Source organism: Protomyctophum parallelum (genome assembly GCF_964188405.1).
Source record: "Protomyctophum parallelum genome assembly, chromosome: 5".
In the NCBI taxonomy this organism is placed as follows: domain Eukaryota; kingdom Metazoa; phylum Chordata; class Actinopteri; order Myctophiformes; family Myctophidae; genus Protomyctophum; species Protomyctophum parallelum.
In genome coordinates, this window is record NC_139702.1 from 15493570 (window position 1) to 15513122 (window position 19553).

At 43.3% G+C, this 19553-nt stretch overlaps 1 protein-coding gene across 1 annotated transcript; it reads left to right on the forward strand.

Annotated features, from left to right (window-relative positions):
- Positions 1-266: 266 nt before the first annotated feature.
- On the forward strand, positions 267-17786 carry eif4a3 (eukaryotic translation initiation factor 4A3). The gene is made up of 12 exons (XM_083766005.1): positions 267-553; positions 2200-2272; positions 4275-4341; positions 5507-5569; positions 6052-6184; positions 7136-7216; positions 9428-9569; positions 12715-12853; positions 13687-13802; positions 15143-15250; positions 15602-15729; positions 17556-17786. Exons 1-12 carry the CDS (start codon positions 406-408, stop codon positions 17570-17572), a joined length of 1215 nt encoding a protein of 404 aa, XP_083622131.1. The 5' UTR covers positions 267-405; the 3' UTR covers positions 17573-17786.
- Positions 17787-19553: the final 1767 nt, after the last annotated feature.

Genomic DNA, 19553 nt, shown 5'->3' on the forward strand with positions numbered 1-19553 from the left:
TTATTTGGTCTTGTTTTTAAAGTGTAGTTGTTTATTTGGTCTTGTTTATAAAGTGTAGTTGTTTGCTTATTGTTGTTTAAACCAGTGATTAACTGACTGTAACGTAAATCATGAAAAAAACACAATTAAAATCAATTTCATATTAAAGTTTCATAAAAACGTTGTATTTTAATATGTATTATTACAGTCTGGGGCTGCCTTTTTTCTCTCGCAAAACCTGGCAACACCGACGATGACGTCATAGGAACGCGACACACGCGGCCCCGGCGCTTTCTTTCTTCCTTCCTTCCTTTCTCCAGGATAATATCCGTCGTGTTTGTTTTCGTCTCCGCCGCTTTGCTTTCGTCGCTAATAATAATAATAATAATTACTAAATAAACCAACGTTAGGAGTTTTAGTTTAAGGATGGAGGGAGTCCCCGTCAGGAAGAGGCTGCTGAAGGAGGAAGACATGACCAAGGTGGAGTTCGAGACCTCCGAGGAGGTGGACGTCACGCCGACCTTCGACACCATGGGCCTGAGAGAGGACCTCCTGCGGGGGATCTATGCCTACGGTGAGGCCGGGGATGTGCCGGGGCCCTCTGGGTCTCCTCCTGGAGTGGTAGCGGGGTAGGGATAGGGCGCTATGCCGGAGGGAGGACCTCCTACGGGGGATCTATGCCTACGGTGAGGCCGGGGCCTTCTGGATGGGTAGCGGGGTAGGGTTAGGAGTCAGGTATCCATGCCGGAGAGAGGACCTCCTGGGCGGGATCTATGCTTACGGTGAGGCCGGGGATCAGGCCGAGGCCTTCTGGATGGGTAGCGGCCGGGGTAGGGTTAGGAGTCAGGGCTCTATGCCGGAGAGAGGACCTCCTGGGCGGGATCTATGCCTACGGTGAGGCCGGGGATGAGCATTAGGGCTAGCTTAGCCATGATTCATGCTAGGGCTAGCTCTGATCCATAGCTCTAATGCGTTTAATAGCTAGTATGGACCAGATCTACATTAGGGCGGTGGAACTGGAACTCAACTCTTAGAATAACAGTGTAGAAACAGTGTTGAAACTATAGATTTACATCCTATGGAGAGACTAGAGCCGTACGGGTCCGTTTGGTTCCGTTCTGCACCTCTCCTCTCTGGGATTTTCAACGTTGGAACTTGGGTGCCTATTTTAATCGTAGTTTGTGTTGCGCCGACATTGGTGACCCGTGTAGAAGTGTGTTGTTGTTGTTGTTGTTGTTCTCTTGTGGTTTTTAACTCTTTGTGTCAGAATTTAACGTGAATCAATAAGGACTATTAATACAACAAACAGGAGGAATAATAATATAACATGATGTCCCTCCCTCTGGAGGCACACACTTCGATAGGTCACCAATGTCCGCGCTGCAGCGAGAAGCCGCGGCTCCGGCGGCGTCGCGTTGCACCGACACTGGTGACCCGTCGAACTGTGTGTCTTGTTGGTGTTGATATACCAGCTAATAGAGCCGGAGATGTACTTTAAACATTCGTAATAATAATAATAACAGCGTTTATGTCGTATAGTTTCAACACGGTGTGAATGTAGATGATGATGGCTTGTTTTGGAGCAGCTTTGTGATGCTAGTTATAAAGCTTAGCTTGCATTGTTTTCTGTCCATAAACGAATGACTGAATGATATTTATATTTGTATAAATGGAACAGCTCTTATAGTACACTGTGTACAGTGTAGACATGAAGCTCTGATTTTAGATTTGTCTCTAAAGTGTAGTTATTTTCTTATTTGGTCTTGTTTCTAAAGTGTAGTTGTTTATTTGGGCTTGTTGCTAAAGTGTAGTTGTTTATTTGGTCTTGTTTCTAAAGTGTAGTTGTTTATTTGGTCTTGTTGCTAAAGTGTAGTTGTTTATTTGGTCTTGTTTCTAAAGTGTAGTTGTTTATTTGGTCTTGTTTCTAAAGTGTAGTTGTTTATTTGGTCTTGTTTCTAAAGTGTAGTTGTTTATTTGGTCTTGTTTCTAAAGTGTAGTTGTTTATTTGGTCTTGTTTCTAAAGTGTAGTTGTTTATTTGGTCTTGTTTCTAAAGTGTAGTTGTTTATTTGGTCTTGTTTTTTAAACCTCTGAGCCTCCCATTGAAAATGCATTGCGAGCTGCCCCCCCCCCCCCCCTTTTTCTTCCCCGCTGTAACTAAACTGTGTGTGTGTGTGTGTGTGTGTGTGTGTGTGTGTGTGTGTGTGTGTGTGTGTGTCCAGGCTTTGAGAAACCTTCAGCCATCCAGCAGAGAGCCATCAAACAGATCATTAAAGGAAGAGACGTCATCGCACAGTAAGTCCTCTCCTCTCCTCTCCTCTCCTCTCCTCTCCTCTCCTCTCCTCTCCTCTCCTCTCCTCTCCTCTCCTCTCCTCTCCTCTCCTCTCCAAAAACCCCATCTCCTCTCCTCTCTCTCCATGTATTAAACCCAATGGGACGGGTCCTCTCCTCTCCTCTCCCCTCTCCATCTCCTCTCTCTCCATGTATTGTATTTTTGACGAAGAGATTTGGTGTAGACTGAAAAAGACCTGACCAAGTACAGTGTGATGCAGACTCCGAAGTTAGATTTTGTAGATGAGTCCCAGGGACATTTGACGAGTCCCACTTCAGCGACGTTAAGAGTCACATTTTGTCATTTTTACAAATTGCAGCATTTAACTCTCATTTCATTTTTGAATGTGGTTATATTCATGTAGAAATGTATGAAAGAAGTGAACACAATTCCAAATCTGAAAACTTTAATATTTGCAAAGATGTTTGCAACAGTATGCAAACAGAACAACAGTGCAAAGTAGGTAGAACAGTAAATATAATGGCACCAAAATAATGTAAAATAAGTTAATAACTTTGTGGTGCAATCAGTGAGCTAAAGTATGGTGCATTTATAATGCACTGCTGCACAGCTCAATTAAAGTGACTCATAGTCCAAAATAAATGGTTTGTTGACAGTGCATCAATGTTGATGTCATTAGCAGTTGACTTGGGTTTAGATTTAGGTTTAGAAAATAGCGTTGCTGATATTTTCTGCTGCCCTGCAGTTGGATTCTGGAAATTTCTTTGGTGCCATTTTAATGTGTGGTGGCACCACAACATGCACACACGCAACAGAAACACAACAGTATTGGCCTGTGTTATTGTGAATCGGGCCTGCTCGTCACGCTAAAACATGTTCCCCTGAATCTTTCTGTCGGAGGCAGCGCCGTTTAGCTGAGAGAGTTGTGACTCTCCGCTCACTGCTTATTGGTGGGGCTGCAACGGGCTGCGAGCGTCACTGATCACTCCATTGTCGTCACTCTTTCTCCAAACAGCTCTAGTCTAGAGCAGTGTTGTTTTTGGCAGCAAATTTCTATTTTAGTTTAGTCATAGTCTTTGGACTGATGGAAAAGCTCAGAAAAACGCGCACCCTGATTGGTTCACCGATCTGTCCGTCAGCCCCGGTCTCCCCCCATCCAGTGCACCACTGTTATAGAGCGTCGCAGTCCCTCCCCCCTCGAGAGACCCGGAGAAGAAATCGCCGTTCATTTTCCTCATAGGCATTTCTTAAAGTATTTATTTAAAGACGGTTACGCCGCGGACAAAGCCAACTCGGATCGTGACAAATCATGACAATGAACACAATATTTTGGGCCGATCAAATCATTAGAAAGAAGAAAATAAAGGCAGGAGACAACACTATTTGTTTTGTTTTTCTTCTTATAAATTATTTGATCGGCCCAAAACATTGTGTTCATTGTCATGATTTGTCACGATCCGAGTTGGCTTTGTCCGCGGCGTAACCGTCTTTAAATAAATACTTTAAGAAATGCCTATGGGAAAAATGCATTGGGATTTATTTCCTGGGCCACTCGTTGTTCTGAAAGGGGGAGGGACTGCGACGCTCTATTGTGTCGACCAGAAGCAGAAACCACTGTTTGCTGGAGTATACCATTCTAACAGACTGTCAAAGTTATTTCCACAGAGTCGGCAAACGTTGGTTTTTTTTCTTAGACGGTGTGGTGGGTTCTTCAGCCATTCTCCTCCTTTTCCTCGCATAGCCTCGTTTGAATTCCACTGGTAATAATGTCCTCACGGTGTTATTTTGAGCGATCCCACTTTTAGACCAGTGCAGCCAATGCGTAAATCCAGGCTTTAATTTTCCGCGCGGACGAAATGAAAGCCTGGGTATCGAGGCTAATTAAACTACAGAGGCTGTGGAAGGTCTACGTCAGGAACATGTGATGATGTATTGATGATGTCACTGTCCACTGGTCTACGTCAGGAACATGTGATGATGTAATTATGATGTCACTGTCCACAGGTCTCAGTCAGGAACAGGAAAGACGGCCACATTCTGCGTGTCTGTTCTGCAGTGTCTGGACATCCAGGTGACGACCTTTGACCTTTAACACATTTAGACCTGAACGATTCTACAAATGTGACCAGATTTGACTGAGAGACTGCCATCGCGCAAATTACAGTTTTTCCCCAGAGGAGAAAAACTTTTTTAAATGAGTTAATAGCACAGGCAGACTCGTCACATACTAGAGCATGTCTGAAATAAGTGTCAGAGCTGAAATCAACATGTAAATATGAAATAAATGCTTAAACATGTAGCTAGGTGTAATGTTAGAGTCCACAGAAGTCATGTAAATATGAAATAAATGCCCAAACATGTAGCTAGGTGTAATGTTAGAGACCACAGAAGACATGTAAATATGAAATAAATGCTTAAACATGTAGCTAGGTGTAATGTTAGAGTCCAGAGAAGACATGTAAATATGAAATAAATGCTTAAACATGTAGCTAGGTGTAATGTTAGAGACCACAGAAGACATGTAAATATAAAATAAATGCTTAAACATGTAGCAAGCTAGGTGTAATGTTAGAGACCACAGAAGACATATAAATATGAAATAAATGCTTAAACATGTAGCTAGGTGTAATGTTAGAGTCCAGAGAAGACATGTAAATATGAAATAAATGCTTAAACATGTAGCTAGGTGTAATGTTAGAGACCACAGAAGTGAACCTTTCAAGCCTGTTTTCTCAACTCGCTGTTTTCTGCAAGACGTTACTCTATAAGCCATATCTCCAAAACTTGTGGGTCAAACTGAACAACCAATATGTCGATTTGAAGCTATGGTTCCCTGCTTTCACATGACATGAAAAAAAAAAGAAAATCAAAAAAATCCAATGGCAGTCCCTCAGTCAAATTTAGTCACAAATGCCTTCTAAATCATGTTTTCTGAAAACCTCATGTTTCTCTATCAGTGGTCAGGGAGCCCCAAACATTATCTGTAATTGGCCGCCGATCTGAAAATATGTAGTTCCAGGACCCCCCCCCCCCAGAAGCAAAGATTTGACGATTGAACGATTTTTCAAAAATAGCAGATCTACAAGGAATATTAATGCTTCTAAAGAGACGTGTTGTTGTTTTAACGTGTTAATCTTAATCTTAATAAATATGTTTTTAACATGTTAATCCATGGTTAATAATAATATAAATGTTTTTAATGTTACTCCAATAATAATAATATCAATGTTTTTCAGGTCAGAGAGACTCAGGCTCTCATCCTCGCACCAACCAGAGAGCTGGCCGGTCAGATCCAAAAGGTTAGACGCACACACACACACACACACACACACACACACACACACACGCACGCAACCCCGCACACACACACACGCAACCCTGCAGACACGCACACAACCCTGCACGCACGCGCACACACACACACACACACACGTACAGTTCCATCTACACCATTTGGAAAACATTTGATCGTTTGCCATGAATGTTGTAAGACAAAACCTCTATATCCATTAGCTCGCTGACGTGGACTAGTGGAGAAGAGATCCAGTAGAACTAAATGTCAGGGAGGGACTAGTGGAGAAGAGATCCAGTAGAACTAAATGTCAGGGAGGGACTAGTGGAGAAGAGATCCAGTAGAACTAAATGTCAGGGAGGGACTAGTGGAGAAGAGATCCAGTAGATTTTAAACTGAAAACAGCCTATCGCGTCGTACGTTTTGTACGTGGTGTTTGATTGGTCGAGCGGGGCCTGTCAGTCATGTGTTTTTCGTTTCCTCCTCCAGGTCCTATTGGCTCTCGGGGACTACATGAACGTCCAATGCCACGCCTGCATCGGGGGCACCAACGTGGGCGAGGACATCAGGAAGCTGGACTACGGCCAGCACGTGGTGTCTGGAACGCCCGGGAGGGTGTTTGGTCAGTACCTTTCACCTTTTAACCCATTCTGACCTGAGATCAGATTCATACGAGGTTTCCACTGGACACACACTGGTCTGATTAACCCATTCTGACCTGAGATCAGATTCTAAAAATGTCAGTCGCTCTTCGATTTTTCAAAAATAGCAGACCTACAAGCTCGTAGCGCGCCACTCGGTGGCGCGCTATGAGCTTGTAGATCTGCTATTTTTCAATAGCTAAAGCATAACATGATGCTAACACCAAAATGGGTTCCCGTTCAGAATGGGTAAACCCATTTTGGGTTGGAACCCCTTTTGGTGTTATGTTATGCTTTAGCTATTGAAAAATAGCAGATCTACAAGCTCATAGCGGGCCACCAAGTGGCGTGCTACGAGCTTGTAGGTCTATTTTTGAAAAAAATGTGAAAATCTTTGAATATATATATTATTATTTTTTCAGAGCGAACGTTTTTAACTCAAATCTTTGCTTCTGGAGGGGTCCCTGGAACATGTTTTCAGATGGGGGGGTCGGCGGCATATTACATATAATTTTTTTGGGGTCCTTGACATGAAATATTGAGCACTACTGATACAGAAACATGAGGTATTTCAGAAAACTGTCAGGATTTAGAAGATATTTTCTAAATGTCGATGAACGACCGGGAGGGTGTTTGGTTACCAGTGTTGTTTTTGGCAGCAGATTTAGATTTTAGTTTTAGTCATTATTCCCTTGAATAGTTTTCATTTAGTTTTAGTCACCTGGAATGTTTTAGTGTTTAGAGTGCCGTGCTATGAGCTTGTAGATCTGCTATTTATTAAATGAATGTGTGTGTGTGTGTGTGTGTGTGTGTATATATATATATATATATATATATATATATGAGAGAGAGAGAGAGTGTTTAACTTTACTCTGTGTGTGTGTGTGTGTGTGTGTGTGTGTGTGTGTTTGTGTGCGCGCGCGTGTGTGCAGATATGATCAGGAGGCGGAGCCTAAGGACCAGAGCCATTAAGATGCTGGTTCTGGACGAGGCTGACGAGATGCTCAACAAAGGTCAGAGGTCAAACATTACATCATCATAGTAATGGATGTCCCGATACTGTATCGCAGTGGTTCCCAAAGGGGGGGTCCGGGGACCCCCAGGGGTCCTTGAGGGAGTTCCCGGGGGTCCCCAGCTAAATGATGGTTAGGAACCAAATGGACCCTTATGGGTCTGTAACTCTGAGAGTGTACAAATGGACCCTTATGGGTCTGCAACTCTGAGAATGTACAAATGGTTCCATTTGTACAGTCTCTGAGTTAAATTAACATTGATTTTACAATAATAAATTGGGGGTCCCAGAGAATGCCATTAAATGGGGGGTCCGTAGACTAATGCATGTCAAACTGGGGGGTTCTTGAAATTAAACAGGTTTATAATCACTGCTAGAGCTGTACAACTGGGGGTCCCTGGTGTATCTCTTCAAATGTGGGTCCCTGGTGTATCTCTTCAAATTGGGGTCCCTGGTGTATCTCTTCAAATTGGGGTCCCTGGTGTATCTCTTCAAATGGGGGTCCCTGGTAAGGGGTCGACACTATGCCAGTCTAACCAGCGATCCCACACAGGGGTAAGGGGTCGACACTATGCCAGTCTAACCAGCGATCCCACACAGGGATAAGGAAGGGGTTGACACTATGCCAGTCTAACCAGCGATCCCACACAGGGGTAAGGGGTCGACACTATGCCAGTCTAACCAGCGATCCCACACAGGGGTAAGGGGTCGACACTATGCCAGTCTAACCAGCGATCCCACACAGGGCTAAGGGGTCGACACTATGCCAGTCTAACCAGCGATCCCACACAGGGGTAAGGAAGGGGTTGACACTATGCCAGTCTAACCAGTGATCACACACAGGGGTAAGGGGTCGACACTATGCCAGTCTAACCAGTGATCACACACAGGGGTAAGGGGTCGACACTATGCCAGTCTAACCAGTGATCCCACACAGGGGTAAGGGGTCGACACTATGCTAGTCTAACCAGTGATCCCACACAGGGGTAAGGGGTTGACACTGCCAGTCTAACCAGTGATCCCACACAGGGGTAAGGGGGTCCACACTATGCCAGTCTAACCAGTGATCCCACACAGGGGTAAGGAAGGGGTTGACACTATGCCAGTCTAACCAGTGATCCCACACAGGGGTAAGGGGTCAACACTATGCCAGTCTAACCAGTGATCCCACACAGGGGTAAGGGGTCGACACTATGCCAGTCTAACCAGTGATCCCACACAGGGGTAAGGGGTCGACACTATGCCAGTCTAACCAGTGATCACACACAGGGGTAAGGGGTCGACACTATGCCAGTCTAACCAGTGATCCCACACAGGGGTAAGGGGTTGACACTATGCCAGTCTAACCAGTGATCCAACACAGGGGTAAGGGGGTTGACACTATGCCAGTCTAACCAGTGATCCCACACAGGGGTAAGGGGTCGACACTATGCCAGTCTAACCAGTGATCCCACACAGGGGTAAGGGGTCGACACTATGCCAGTCTAACCAGTGATCCAACACAGGGGTAAGGGGGTTGACACTATGCCAGTCTAACCAGTGATCCCACACAGGGATAAGGGGTCGACACTATGCCAGTCTAACCAGTGATCACACACGGGGGTAAGGGGTCGACACTATGCCAGTCTAACCAGCGATCCCACACAGGGGTAAGGGGTCGACACTATGCCAGTCTAACCAGCGATCCCACACGGGTAAGGGGGTCGACACTATGCCAGTCTAACCAGTGATCCCACACAGGGGTAAGGGGTCGACACTATGCCAGTCTAACCAGTGATCTGCTCTAGTATGTGAAGAGTCTGCCTGTGCTGTCCAAAATGAGTTAATATCACAGGCAGACTCTTCACATACTAGACTAGAGCATGTCTGAAATATATGTCAGAGCTGAAATCGACATGTAAATATGAAATAAATGCTTTAACATGTAGCTAGGTGTAATGTTAGAGACCACAGAAGTGAACCTTTTCAAGCCAGTTTTCTCAACTCGCTGTTTCTCTGCAAGACATTACTCTATAAGCCATATCTCCAAAACTGGTGGGTCAAACTGAACAACCATGTCCATTTGAAGCTATGGTTCCCTGCTTTCACATGACATGAAATAAAAATATTTCAATGACTTGGCCTCGGTCAGAAGTGGTCACAAATGTTCTCATGTATAAACATGTCCTCTGTAGTCATTTAAACATGTTACGTGTGTTCTGTATGTTGCCAGGCTTCAAGGAGCAGATATATGACGTGTACCGCTACCTGCCTCCGGCCACCCAGGTGTGTCTGATCAGCGCTACGCTTCCTCACGAGATCCTGGAGATGACCAACAAGTTCATGACCGACCCCATCCGCATCCTGGTCAAACGGTGAGTGACCTTATGACCCCTGACCCCATCCGCATCCTGGTCAAACGCAAGGAAGCTTTGAGAAGGAAAGGAAATGGTCACGTGACAGGGCTGCGCCATGACACTTTCATGGGAGCCAAACTCACCGGAAGTGACATGAATACAAAGCGGTGAATGGAGCGGGCTGGACCAGCTCATAACAAACACTATTTATGAACCATTGAGACCGTTGTCATATAATCGGTTCAGGGATATAAAATAAGACATAATTATCACAGGTTGTTTTCTAATCACTTGCTCTTCGATGTAGTATGAGTATAATTTTATCTGAGGATCTAAACAGCAGCAGGTATCGTTTCTGGCTCCGAGGTATCGCGAGATTTGGCTGCCAGACAGGAAACGGTGGGAATTCTCGCTATACTTGGTGCGTTCAGAAATGTACTTTGTGCTCTTTAGATACCTCTATAAAAAGGACAGTGTTACATGTCTTCTGTTATTTACTTTACAAAAGGTCTCAGTCATTCATAAATAATGTTCATGAGCTGGTCACTTAGCTCTCATTGACTCCAGTGTATTTTATATATAAATAGAGCTGGTCACTGAGCTCTCATTGACTCCAGTGTATTTTATATATAAACAGAGCTGGTCACTGAGCTCTCATTGACTCCAGTGTATTTTATATATAAATAGAGCTGGTCACTGAGCTCTCATTGACTCCAGTGTATTTTATATATAAACAGAGCTGGTCACTGAGCTCTCATTGACTCCAGTTTATTTTATATATAAACAGAGCTGGTCACTGAGCTCTCATTGACTCCAGTGTATTTTATATATAAATAGAGCTGGTCACTGAGCTCTCATTGACTCCAGTTTATTTTATATATAAACAGAGCTGGTCACTGAGCTCTCATTGACTCCATTGTATTTTATATATAAACAGAGCTGGTCACTGAGCTCTCATTGACTCCAGTGTATTTTATATATAAACAGAGCTGGTCACTGAGCTCTCATTGACTCCAGTGTATTTAAATAGAGCTGGTCACTGAGCTCTCATTGACTCCAGTGTATTTTATATATAAATAGAGCTGGTCACTGAGGTCTCATTGACTCCAGTGTATTTTATATATAAATAGAGCTGATCACTGAGCTCTCATTGACTCCAGTGTATTTTAGAAATATAAACAGAGCTGATCACTGAGCTCTCATTGACTCCAGTGTATTTTATATATAAACAGAGCTGGTCACTGAGCTCTCATTGACTCCAGTGTATTTTATATATAAACAGAACTGGTCACTGAGCTCTCATTGACTCCAGTTTATTTTATATATAAACAGAGCTGGTCACTGAGCTCTCATTGACTCCAGTGTATTTTATATATAAACAGAGCTGGTCACTGAGCTCTCATTGACTCCAGTGTATTTGATATATAAATAGAGCTGGTCACTGAGCTCTCATTGACTCCAGTGTATTTTATATATAAATAGAGCTGATCACTGAGCTCTCATTGACTCCAGTGTATTTTAGAAATATAAACAGAGCTGGTCACTGAGCTCTCATTGACTCCAGTGTATTTTATATATAAATAGAGCTGGTCACTGAGCTCTCATTGACTCCAGTGTATTTTATATATAAATAGAGCTGATCACTGAGCTCTCATTGACTCCAGTGTATTTTAGAAATATAAACAGAGCTGGTCACTGAGCTCTCATTGACTCCAGTGTATTTTATATATAAATAGAGCTGATCACTGAGCTCTCATTGACTCCAGTGTATTTTAGAAATATAAACAGAGCTGGTCACTGAGCTCTCATTGACTCCAGTGTATTTTATATATAAATAGAGCTGGTCACTGAGCTCTCATTGACTCCAGTGTATTTTATATATAAACAGAGCTGGTCACTGAGCTCTCATTGACTCCAGTTTATTTTATATATAAACAGAGCTGGTCACTGAGCTCTCATTGACTCCAGTGTATTTTATATATAAATAGAGCTGGTCACTGAGCTCTCATTGACTCCAGTTTATTTTATATATAAACAGAGCTGGTCACTGAGCTCTCATTGACTCCATTGTATTTTATATATAAACAGAGCTGGTCACTGAGCTCTCATTGACTCCAGTGTATTTTATATATAAACAGAGCTGGTCACTGAGCTCTCATTGACTCCAGTGTATTTAAATAGAGCTGGTCACTGAGCTCTCATTGACTCCAGTGTATTTTATATATAAATAGAGCTGGTCACTGAGGTCTCATTGACTCCAGTGTATTTTATATATAAATAGAGCTGATCACTGAGCTCTCATTGACTCCAGTGTATTTTAGAAATATAAACAGAGCTGATCACTGAGCTCTCATTGACTCCAGTGTATTTTATATATAAACAGAGCTGGTCACTGAGCTCTCATTGACTCCAGTGTATTTTATATATAAACAGAACTGGTCACTGAGCTCTCATTGACTCCAGTTTATTTTATATATAAACAGAGCTGGTCACTGAGCTCTCATTGACTCCAGTGTATTTTATATATAAACAGAGCTGGTCACTGAGCTCTCATTGACTCCAGTGTATTTTATATATAAATAGAGCTGGTCACTGAGCTCTCATTGACTCCAGTGTATTTTATATATAAATAGAGCTGATCACTGAGCTCTCATTGACTCCAGTGTATTTTAGAAATATAAACAGAGCTGGTCACTGAGCTCTCATTGACTCCAGTGTATTTTATATATAAATAGAGCTGGTCACTGAGCTCTCATTGACTCCAGTGTATTTTATATATAAATAGAGCTGATCACTGAGCTCTCATTGACTCCAGTGTATTTTAGAAATATAAACAGAGCTGGTCACTGAGCTCTCATTGACTCCAGTGTATTTTATATATAAATAGAGCTGATCACTGAGCTCTCATTGACTCCAGTGTATTTTAGAAATATAAACAGAGCTGGTCACTGAGCTCTCATTGACTCCAGTTTATTTTATATATAACTGGGGGGCCCTGTGGCACGAAAAGCTTGATAACCACTGGTTTAGAAAACATTTATAGAATCGGCCTCATTCAGCTCTTAATGGGTTGATCCATGCAATGAATTGACATCTCTTTCTGTGTGTGTGTGTGTGTGTGTGTGTGTGTGTGTGTGTGTGTGTGTGTGTGTGTGTGTGTCAGTGATGAGTTGACCCTAGAAGGAATCAAACAGTTCTTCGTGGCCGTGGAACGAGAGGAGTGGAAGTTTGACACTCTGTGTGACCTTTATGACACTCTGACCATCACCCAGGCGGTCATCTTCTGTAACACCAAGAGAAAGGTGCGCGCGCACACACACACACACACTACACTCTGACCATCACCCAGGCGGTCATCTTCTGTAACACCAAGAGAAAGGTGCACACACACACACACACACACACTACTACACTGTCTCTCTGCATTCTATGTGATCCTATCATTTACAACATTTCTCATTCGATTTTATTTAGCTTTGGACTGACTGACAATATCAGTGTTTTAATGTTTATTGTGACCACAGGTCGTATTTACTATGAAATCCTGTTAGTCTGTCAGCCCCAGGCATGACCATATATGGTGCTTTGGCATGGAGGGGGGGGGGGGGGGGTGGAGATCAACATAATGGAATGTCTGAACAGGTCAGCTCCATATATCCAGATCTAAGGGTGACACTGGGGCCAGTGTCTTGAGTGTACAGGTTTTGATGAGGACCCAGGTAGGGCCGGGCCTTTATTTTATCTGTTACCTGCAACTACATATTTTCAGATTGGGGTCCGCAGCCAAATTCTGGGGGTCACTGGGGGGCCAAATACAGATAATTCTGTAAAAAGTTGAGCAGCAGAAAACTGTCAGGATTTAGAAGACATTTTATAGAGTCGAGCTCAGGTCGAATTATTGTATATGAGTTATGAATGTTTTCATATTTAAGTTGGACTGACGGTGTTGTGTGTATTTAAGGTGCACTGACGGTGTTGTGTGTATTTAAGGTGGACTGACGGTGTTGTGTGTATTTAAGGTGGACTGACGGTGTTGTGTGTATTTAGGGTGGACTGACGGTGTTGTGTGTATTTAAGGTGGACTGACGGTGTTGTGTGTATTTAAGGTGGACTGACGGTGTTGTGTGTATTTAAGGTGGACTGGCTGACAGAGAAGATGCGTGAGGCTAACTTCACCGTGTCCTCGATGCACGGAGACATGCCTCAGAAGGAGAGAGAGTCCATCATGAAGGAGTTCAGGTCTGGAGCGAGGTAACTACCAATACCACCTTAACAACACTTGTCTGTACAATACCACCTTAACCTGAAATGACGACGGCCAGATTTGCTGAATTAGGTCAAAATCTGCATAATGGTGAATTTGGCGCCACCGTCAGGACCTAAAACCGGCCGAAATCCGCACATGCACGGTCGATCACACACACGCGCGGTCTTTTTGTGCATCGCTGCATAAAATGCGATATTTTGGGCTTAATTAGAGCTTAATTTGACGTAGTTATTAAAATAAACAATGATCGCTTAGCATCCCGGACATCTGATAGTGGTGCACAGTCCTAAGCTAGTACCGGATGTTGTTGTTCCTTAACCCATTCTGACCTGAGAACAGATTCATACGAGGTTTCCACTGGACACACACTGGTCTGATTAACCCATTCTGACCTGAGATCAGATTCTAAAAATGTCAGTCGTTCTTCGATTTTTCAAAAATAGCAGAACTACAAGCTCGTAGCGCGCCACTCGGTGGCGCGCTATGAGCTTGTAGATCTGCTATTTTTCAATAGCTAAAGCATAACATGATGCTAACACCAAAATGGGTTCCCGTTCAAAATGGGTTAAACCGGAAGTGACATCGCCAGATATTTGGTCAAAATTGGCATAATGGTGACGTTACCGCCACCTTCAGGACTGAGTGTCTAATACTAGGATTGCTGTGTGAGAATGAGATGGAGTGTGTATTTCACAGATTTTTCTATTGGCATTAAAATGACGAATTAAACATATGAATAGTGCAGGCAGAAAGCACAATCCACTGTTAATCCATTCTGAACGGGAACCCATTTTGGTGTTGGCATCATGTCGTGCTTTAGCTATTGAAAAATAGCAGATCTACAAGCTCATAGCGCGCCACCGAGTGGCGCGCTACGAGCTTGTAGGTCTGCTAATTTTGAAAAATCGAAGAACGACTGACATTTTTAGAATCTGATCTCAGGTCAGAATGGGTTCATCAGACCAGTGTGTGTCCGGTGGAAACCTCGTATGAATCTGATCTCAGGTCAGAATGGGTTAATTAGGCTGGCCATAAGCCAGTTAAAATGATGAATTTAAATGATGAATAGAGCAGCAGTCACTGAAAAGCTGCTATTGGGGACGCACTCCAGAACTGATGAAGAGTTGGTAACCAAATGGACCCTTTATTAGATATTAAACTCTTGAGAGTGTAAAATGAAACCAAATGGACCCTGTGTGTGTGTGTGTGTGTGTGTGTGTGTGTGTGTGTGTGTGTGTGTGTGTGTGTGTGTGTGTGTGTGTGTGTGTGTGTGTGTGTGTGTGTGTGTGTGTGTGTGTGTGTGTGTGTGTGTGCATGTGTGCAGTCGTGTCCTCATCTCCACAGATGTGTGGGCCAGAGGTTTGGACGTTCCTCAAGTGTCTCTGATCATCAACTACGACCTTCCCAATAACAGAGAGCTGTACATACACAGGTACGTGCACACCTGTCTTAACCCATTCTGACCTGAGATCAGATTCTAAAAATGTCTGTTTGAAAATGACAGTTTTCTGAAAAAGCTATGTTTCTATGTCAGTCGTTCTTCGATTTTTCAAAACTAGCAGACCTACAAGCTCATAGCGCGCCACCGAGTGGCGCGCTATGAGCTTGTAGATCTGCTATTTTTAAGTAGCTAAAGCATAACGTAATGCTAATACCAAAAGGGGTTCCCGCCCAAAATCTGTTAACAACATGCTATCTAAATAATAATCCCGTCGGTTTATGTAAACACATCTCCTCTCTGATTGGTCGCTTCATGTAAACGTCTCTCCTGTGTCTCCTCCAGGATTGGCCGATCGGGTCGTTACGGCCGCAAGGGCGTGGCCATCAACTTTGTGAAGAACGACGACATCCGAATCCTGAGAGACATCGAGCAGTACTACTCGACCCAGATAGACGAAATGCCCATGAATGGTACGTTAATGTTTAAATACAGCAGTACTACTCGACCCAGATAGACGAAATGCCCATGAATGGTACGTTAATGTTTAAATACAGCAGTACTACTCGACCCAGATAGACGAAATGCCCATGAATGGTACGTTAATGTTTAAATACAGCAGTACTACTCGACCCAGATAGACGAAATGCCCATGAATGGTACGTTAATGTTTAAATACAGCAGTACTACTCGACCCAGATAGACGAAATGCCCATGAATATGAATATAAATGCTTCCGTCATACAGTCTGGAGCAACGGAAGCTCTGATCATGAGTAAAATATAAATGCTTCCTTCATACAGTCTGGAGCAACGGAAGCTCTGATCATGAGTAAAATATAAATGCTTCCGTCATACAGTCTGGAGCAACGGAAGCTCTGATCATGAGTAAAATATAAATGCTTCCGTCATACAGTCTGGAGCAACGGAAGCTCTGATCACGAGTAAAATATAAATACTGCCGTCATACAGTCTGGAGCAACGGAAGCTCTGATCATGAGTAAAATATAAATGCTTCCGTCATACAGTCTGGAGCAACGGAAGCTCTGATCATGAGTCAAATATAAATGCATCCGTCGTACAGTATGGAGCAACGGAAGCTCTGATCATGAGTAAAATATAAATGCTTCCGTCGTACAGTCTGGAGCAACGGAAGCTCTGATCATGAGTAAAATATAAATTCTGCCGTCATACAGTCTGGAGCAACGGAAGCTCTGATCATGAGTAAAATATAAATGCTTCCTTCATACAGTCTGGAGCAACGGAAGCTCTGATCACGAGTAAAATATAAATGCTTCCTTCATACAGTCTGGAGCAACGGAAGCTCTGATCACGAGTAAAATATAAATGCTTCCTTCGTACAGTCTGGAGCAACGGAAGCTCTGATCACGAGTAAAATATAAATGCTTCCGTCGTACAGTCTGGAGCAACGGAAGCTCTGATCACGAGTAAAATATAAATGCTTCCGTCATACAGTCTGGAGCAACGGAAGCTCTGATCATGAGTAAAATATAAATGATTCCGTCGTACAGTCTGGAGCAACGGAAGCTCTGATCATGAGTAAAATATAAATGCTTCGGTCAAACAGTCTGGAGCAACGGAAGCTCTGATCATGAGTAAAATATAAATGCTTCGGTCATACAGTCTGGAGCAACGGAAGCTCTGATCATGAGTAAAATATAAATGCTTCCGTCATACAGTCTGGAGCAACAGAAGCTCTGATCATGAGTAAAATATAAATGCTTCCGTCGTACAGTCTGGAGCAACGGAAGCTCTGATCATGAGTAAAATATAAATGCTTCGGTCAAACAGTCTGGAGCAACGGAAGCTCTGATCATGAGTAAAATATAAATGCTTCCGTCATACAGTCTGGAGCAACGGAAGCTCTGATCATGAGTAAAATATAAACGCTTCCGTCATACAGTCTGGAGCAACGGAAGCTCTGATCACGAGTCAAATATAAATGCTTCTGTCATACAGTCTGGAGCAACGGAAGCTCTGATCATGAGTAAAATATAAATGCTTCCGTCATACAGTCTGGAGCAACGGAAGCTCTGATCACGAGTCAAATATAAATGCTTCCGTCATACAGTCTGGAGCAACAGAAGCTCTGATCACAAGTAAATATAAAGCGGAAGTGGAGCCTCCTCCTCACTTCCGTTTCGTCTTTACAGTCGCGCACATTTATCCTAATATAAATAGAAATCATCTAAGCATATATAGCTTGTTGCTTAGCAGAAAAGGGAAAAAAACTGCTAAATATATTAAATGTATTTTCTCTTTCTCACCCCCCCCCACAGTGGCTGATCTGATCTAAAGAAGAGCGCCCCCCAGTGGTTGAAGAATATTTTTCATTTAAAGGTTTTATTTCTTCGTGGATTTTTTTTGCACAACAGATTTTTTTCACATCTGTTGTTTTGTTTTTTACGCCAACATCTGCAATGGCTCCCCTAGTGGCCAACAGCTGTAATGGCTCTGTGTTATTGCTGTTAATTCTCGCAATGTTTTGTAAATAAAGTTCTTTGGTTTCCATTGAAATCGTTTATCCTTTTATTCAGTCAGACCTTTAGTGTAACCCAAAGTGCGGTCCGGGGACCCCCAGGGGTCCTTGAGGGAGTTCTCAATCTCTGCCCAAACCCGACCCGGCCCGACAGTTTCGGGTAGGGTAGGGCCCAAAATGCACGATAATTAGTCGGGCCGGGCCGGGCCGAGCCTCGGGCTCTGTGATTTGTTTTTATAGTTTTATTATAATACAAATAACAATTCTGTTTGTGTTATGCATTTATATGAAGAGGGCTGAGCTGGTGAATGTTGGCGATTAACTTTTACAGTTTAGGCTATTATACCATTATGTGACTGAAGTGGTGGAGGAGGAGGCGATGATCAGCAGCAGCACCAGAGAAGTGACAGAATAGAACGGAGGTTGTTGAACTCTCTAATGCTGTCTGGCCTCTGGTTTGACAATAGAACGGTGGTTGTTGAACTTGCTACCGCTGTCTGGCGGTTGTCTCCACCAGGCCGAAGGCATGGAGGGAGAGTATGTTACACACGTACGCTGGTATGTGGTTTTGAGAGGCAATGATTAATGTAAACGATACAGTAGCCTAGTTACTGATTATGAACCAGGGACCACCACCCTGACTGAGAATCAACCTGGGGACCACTGTTGTGTTGCCCTTAACAGCCATTATGTATTATTAATTTATTATATTGGTTATATGGGCACATTTCCTAATAATGGTCAACCAGTCAATCCCGTACAGTGTGTGGGGCATACACTTTCCTGTACAACTGTGGAAGTTCTTGACATCCAACTTTCCAGTAAATTACAACATTGACGTGTCTGTTACAGTCACCTATTTGTGCAAATAAAGGCACTTGTCACAGCATCGGAGCCCACTGTGTGCGAGCGTCTCGGCACCTGCCCGAGTTTGGGTTGGATGTGCATTGTGCATGTTTTTGTACTTTTTTCGTGTAACATTGACGTGTCATCATACATCACCAGGTAATTTAGTGCACAACTTTGCATGGTCAGGGACCACATACAATACCTTCACGGACCACCTGTTGAAAACCTCTGGCCTAGTAGATTATAGCCAAGTTGACAGTTGTCATAATATTGTATAGCTCTGTTCTGGACTGTTGCACAATGTTAGCCAACGATGAATGATGAAAAAGTTGCACTTTGTTAACGGTGACAGTATTGGACATATTAACTGCGTCACATCAGAGGGTACAGTCGCCCCACTTCTCTACTTATAGCTGTAAATAACAGGTACGGTCACCCCACTTCTCTACCTATAGCTGTAAATAACAGGTACGGTCGCCCCACTTCTCTACTTATAGCTGTAAATAACGGGTACGACTGCCCCACTCTACTTATAGCTGTAAATAACAGGTACGGTTGCCCCACTTCTCTACCTATAGCTGTAAATAACGGGTACGACTGCCCCACTTCTCTACTTATAGCTGTAAATAACAGGTACGGTCGCCCCACTTCTCTACTTATAACTGTAAATAACAGGTACGGTTGCCCCACTTCTCTACTTATAGCTGTAAATAACAGGTACGGTCGCCCCACTTCTCTACTTATAGCTGTAAATAACAGGTACGGTTGCCCCACTTCTCTACTTATAGCTGTAAATAACAGGTACGGTCGCCCCACTTCTCTACTTATAGCTGTAAATAACAGGTACGGTCGCCCCACTTCTCTACTTATAACTGTAAATAACAGGTACGGTCGCCCCACTTCTCTACTTATAGCTGTAAATAACAGGTACGGTCGCCCCACTTCTCTA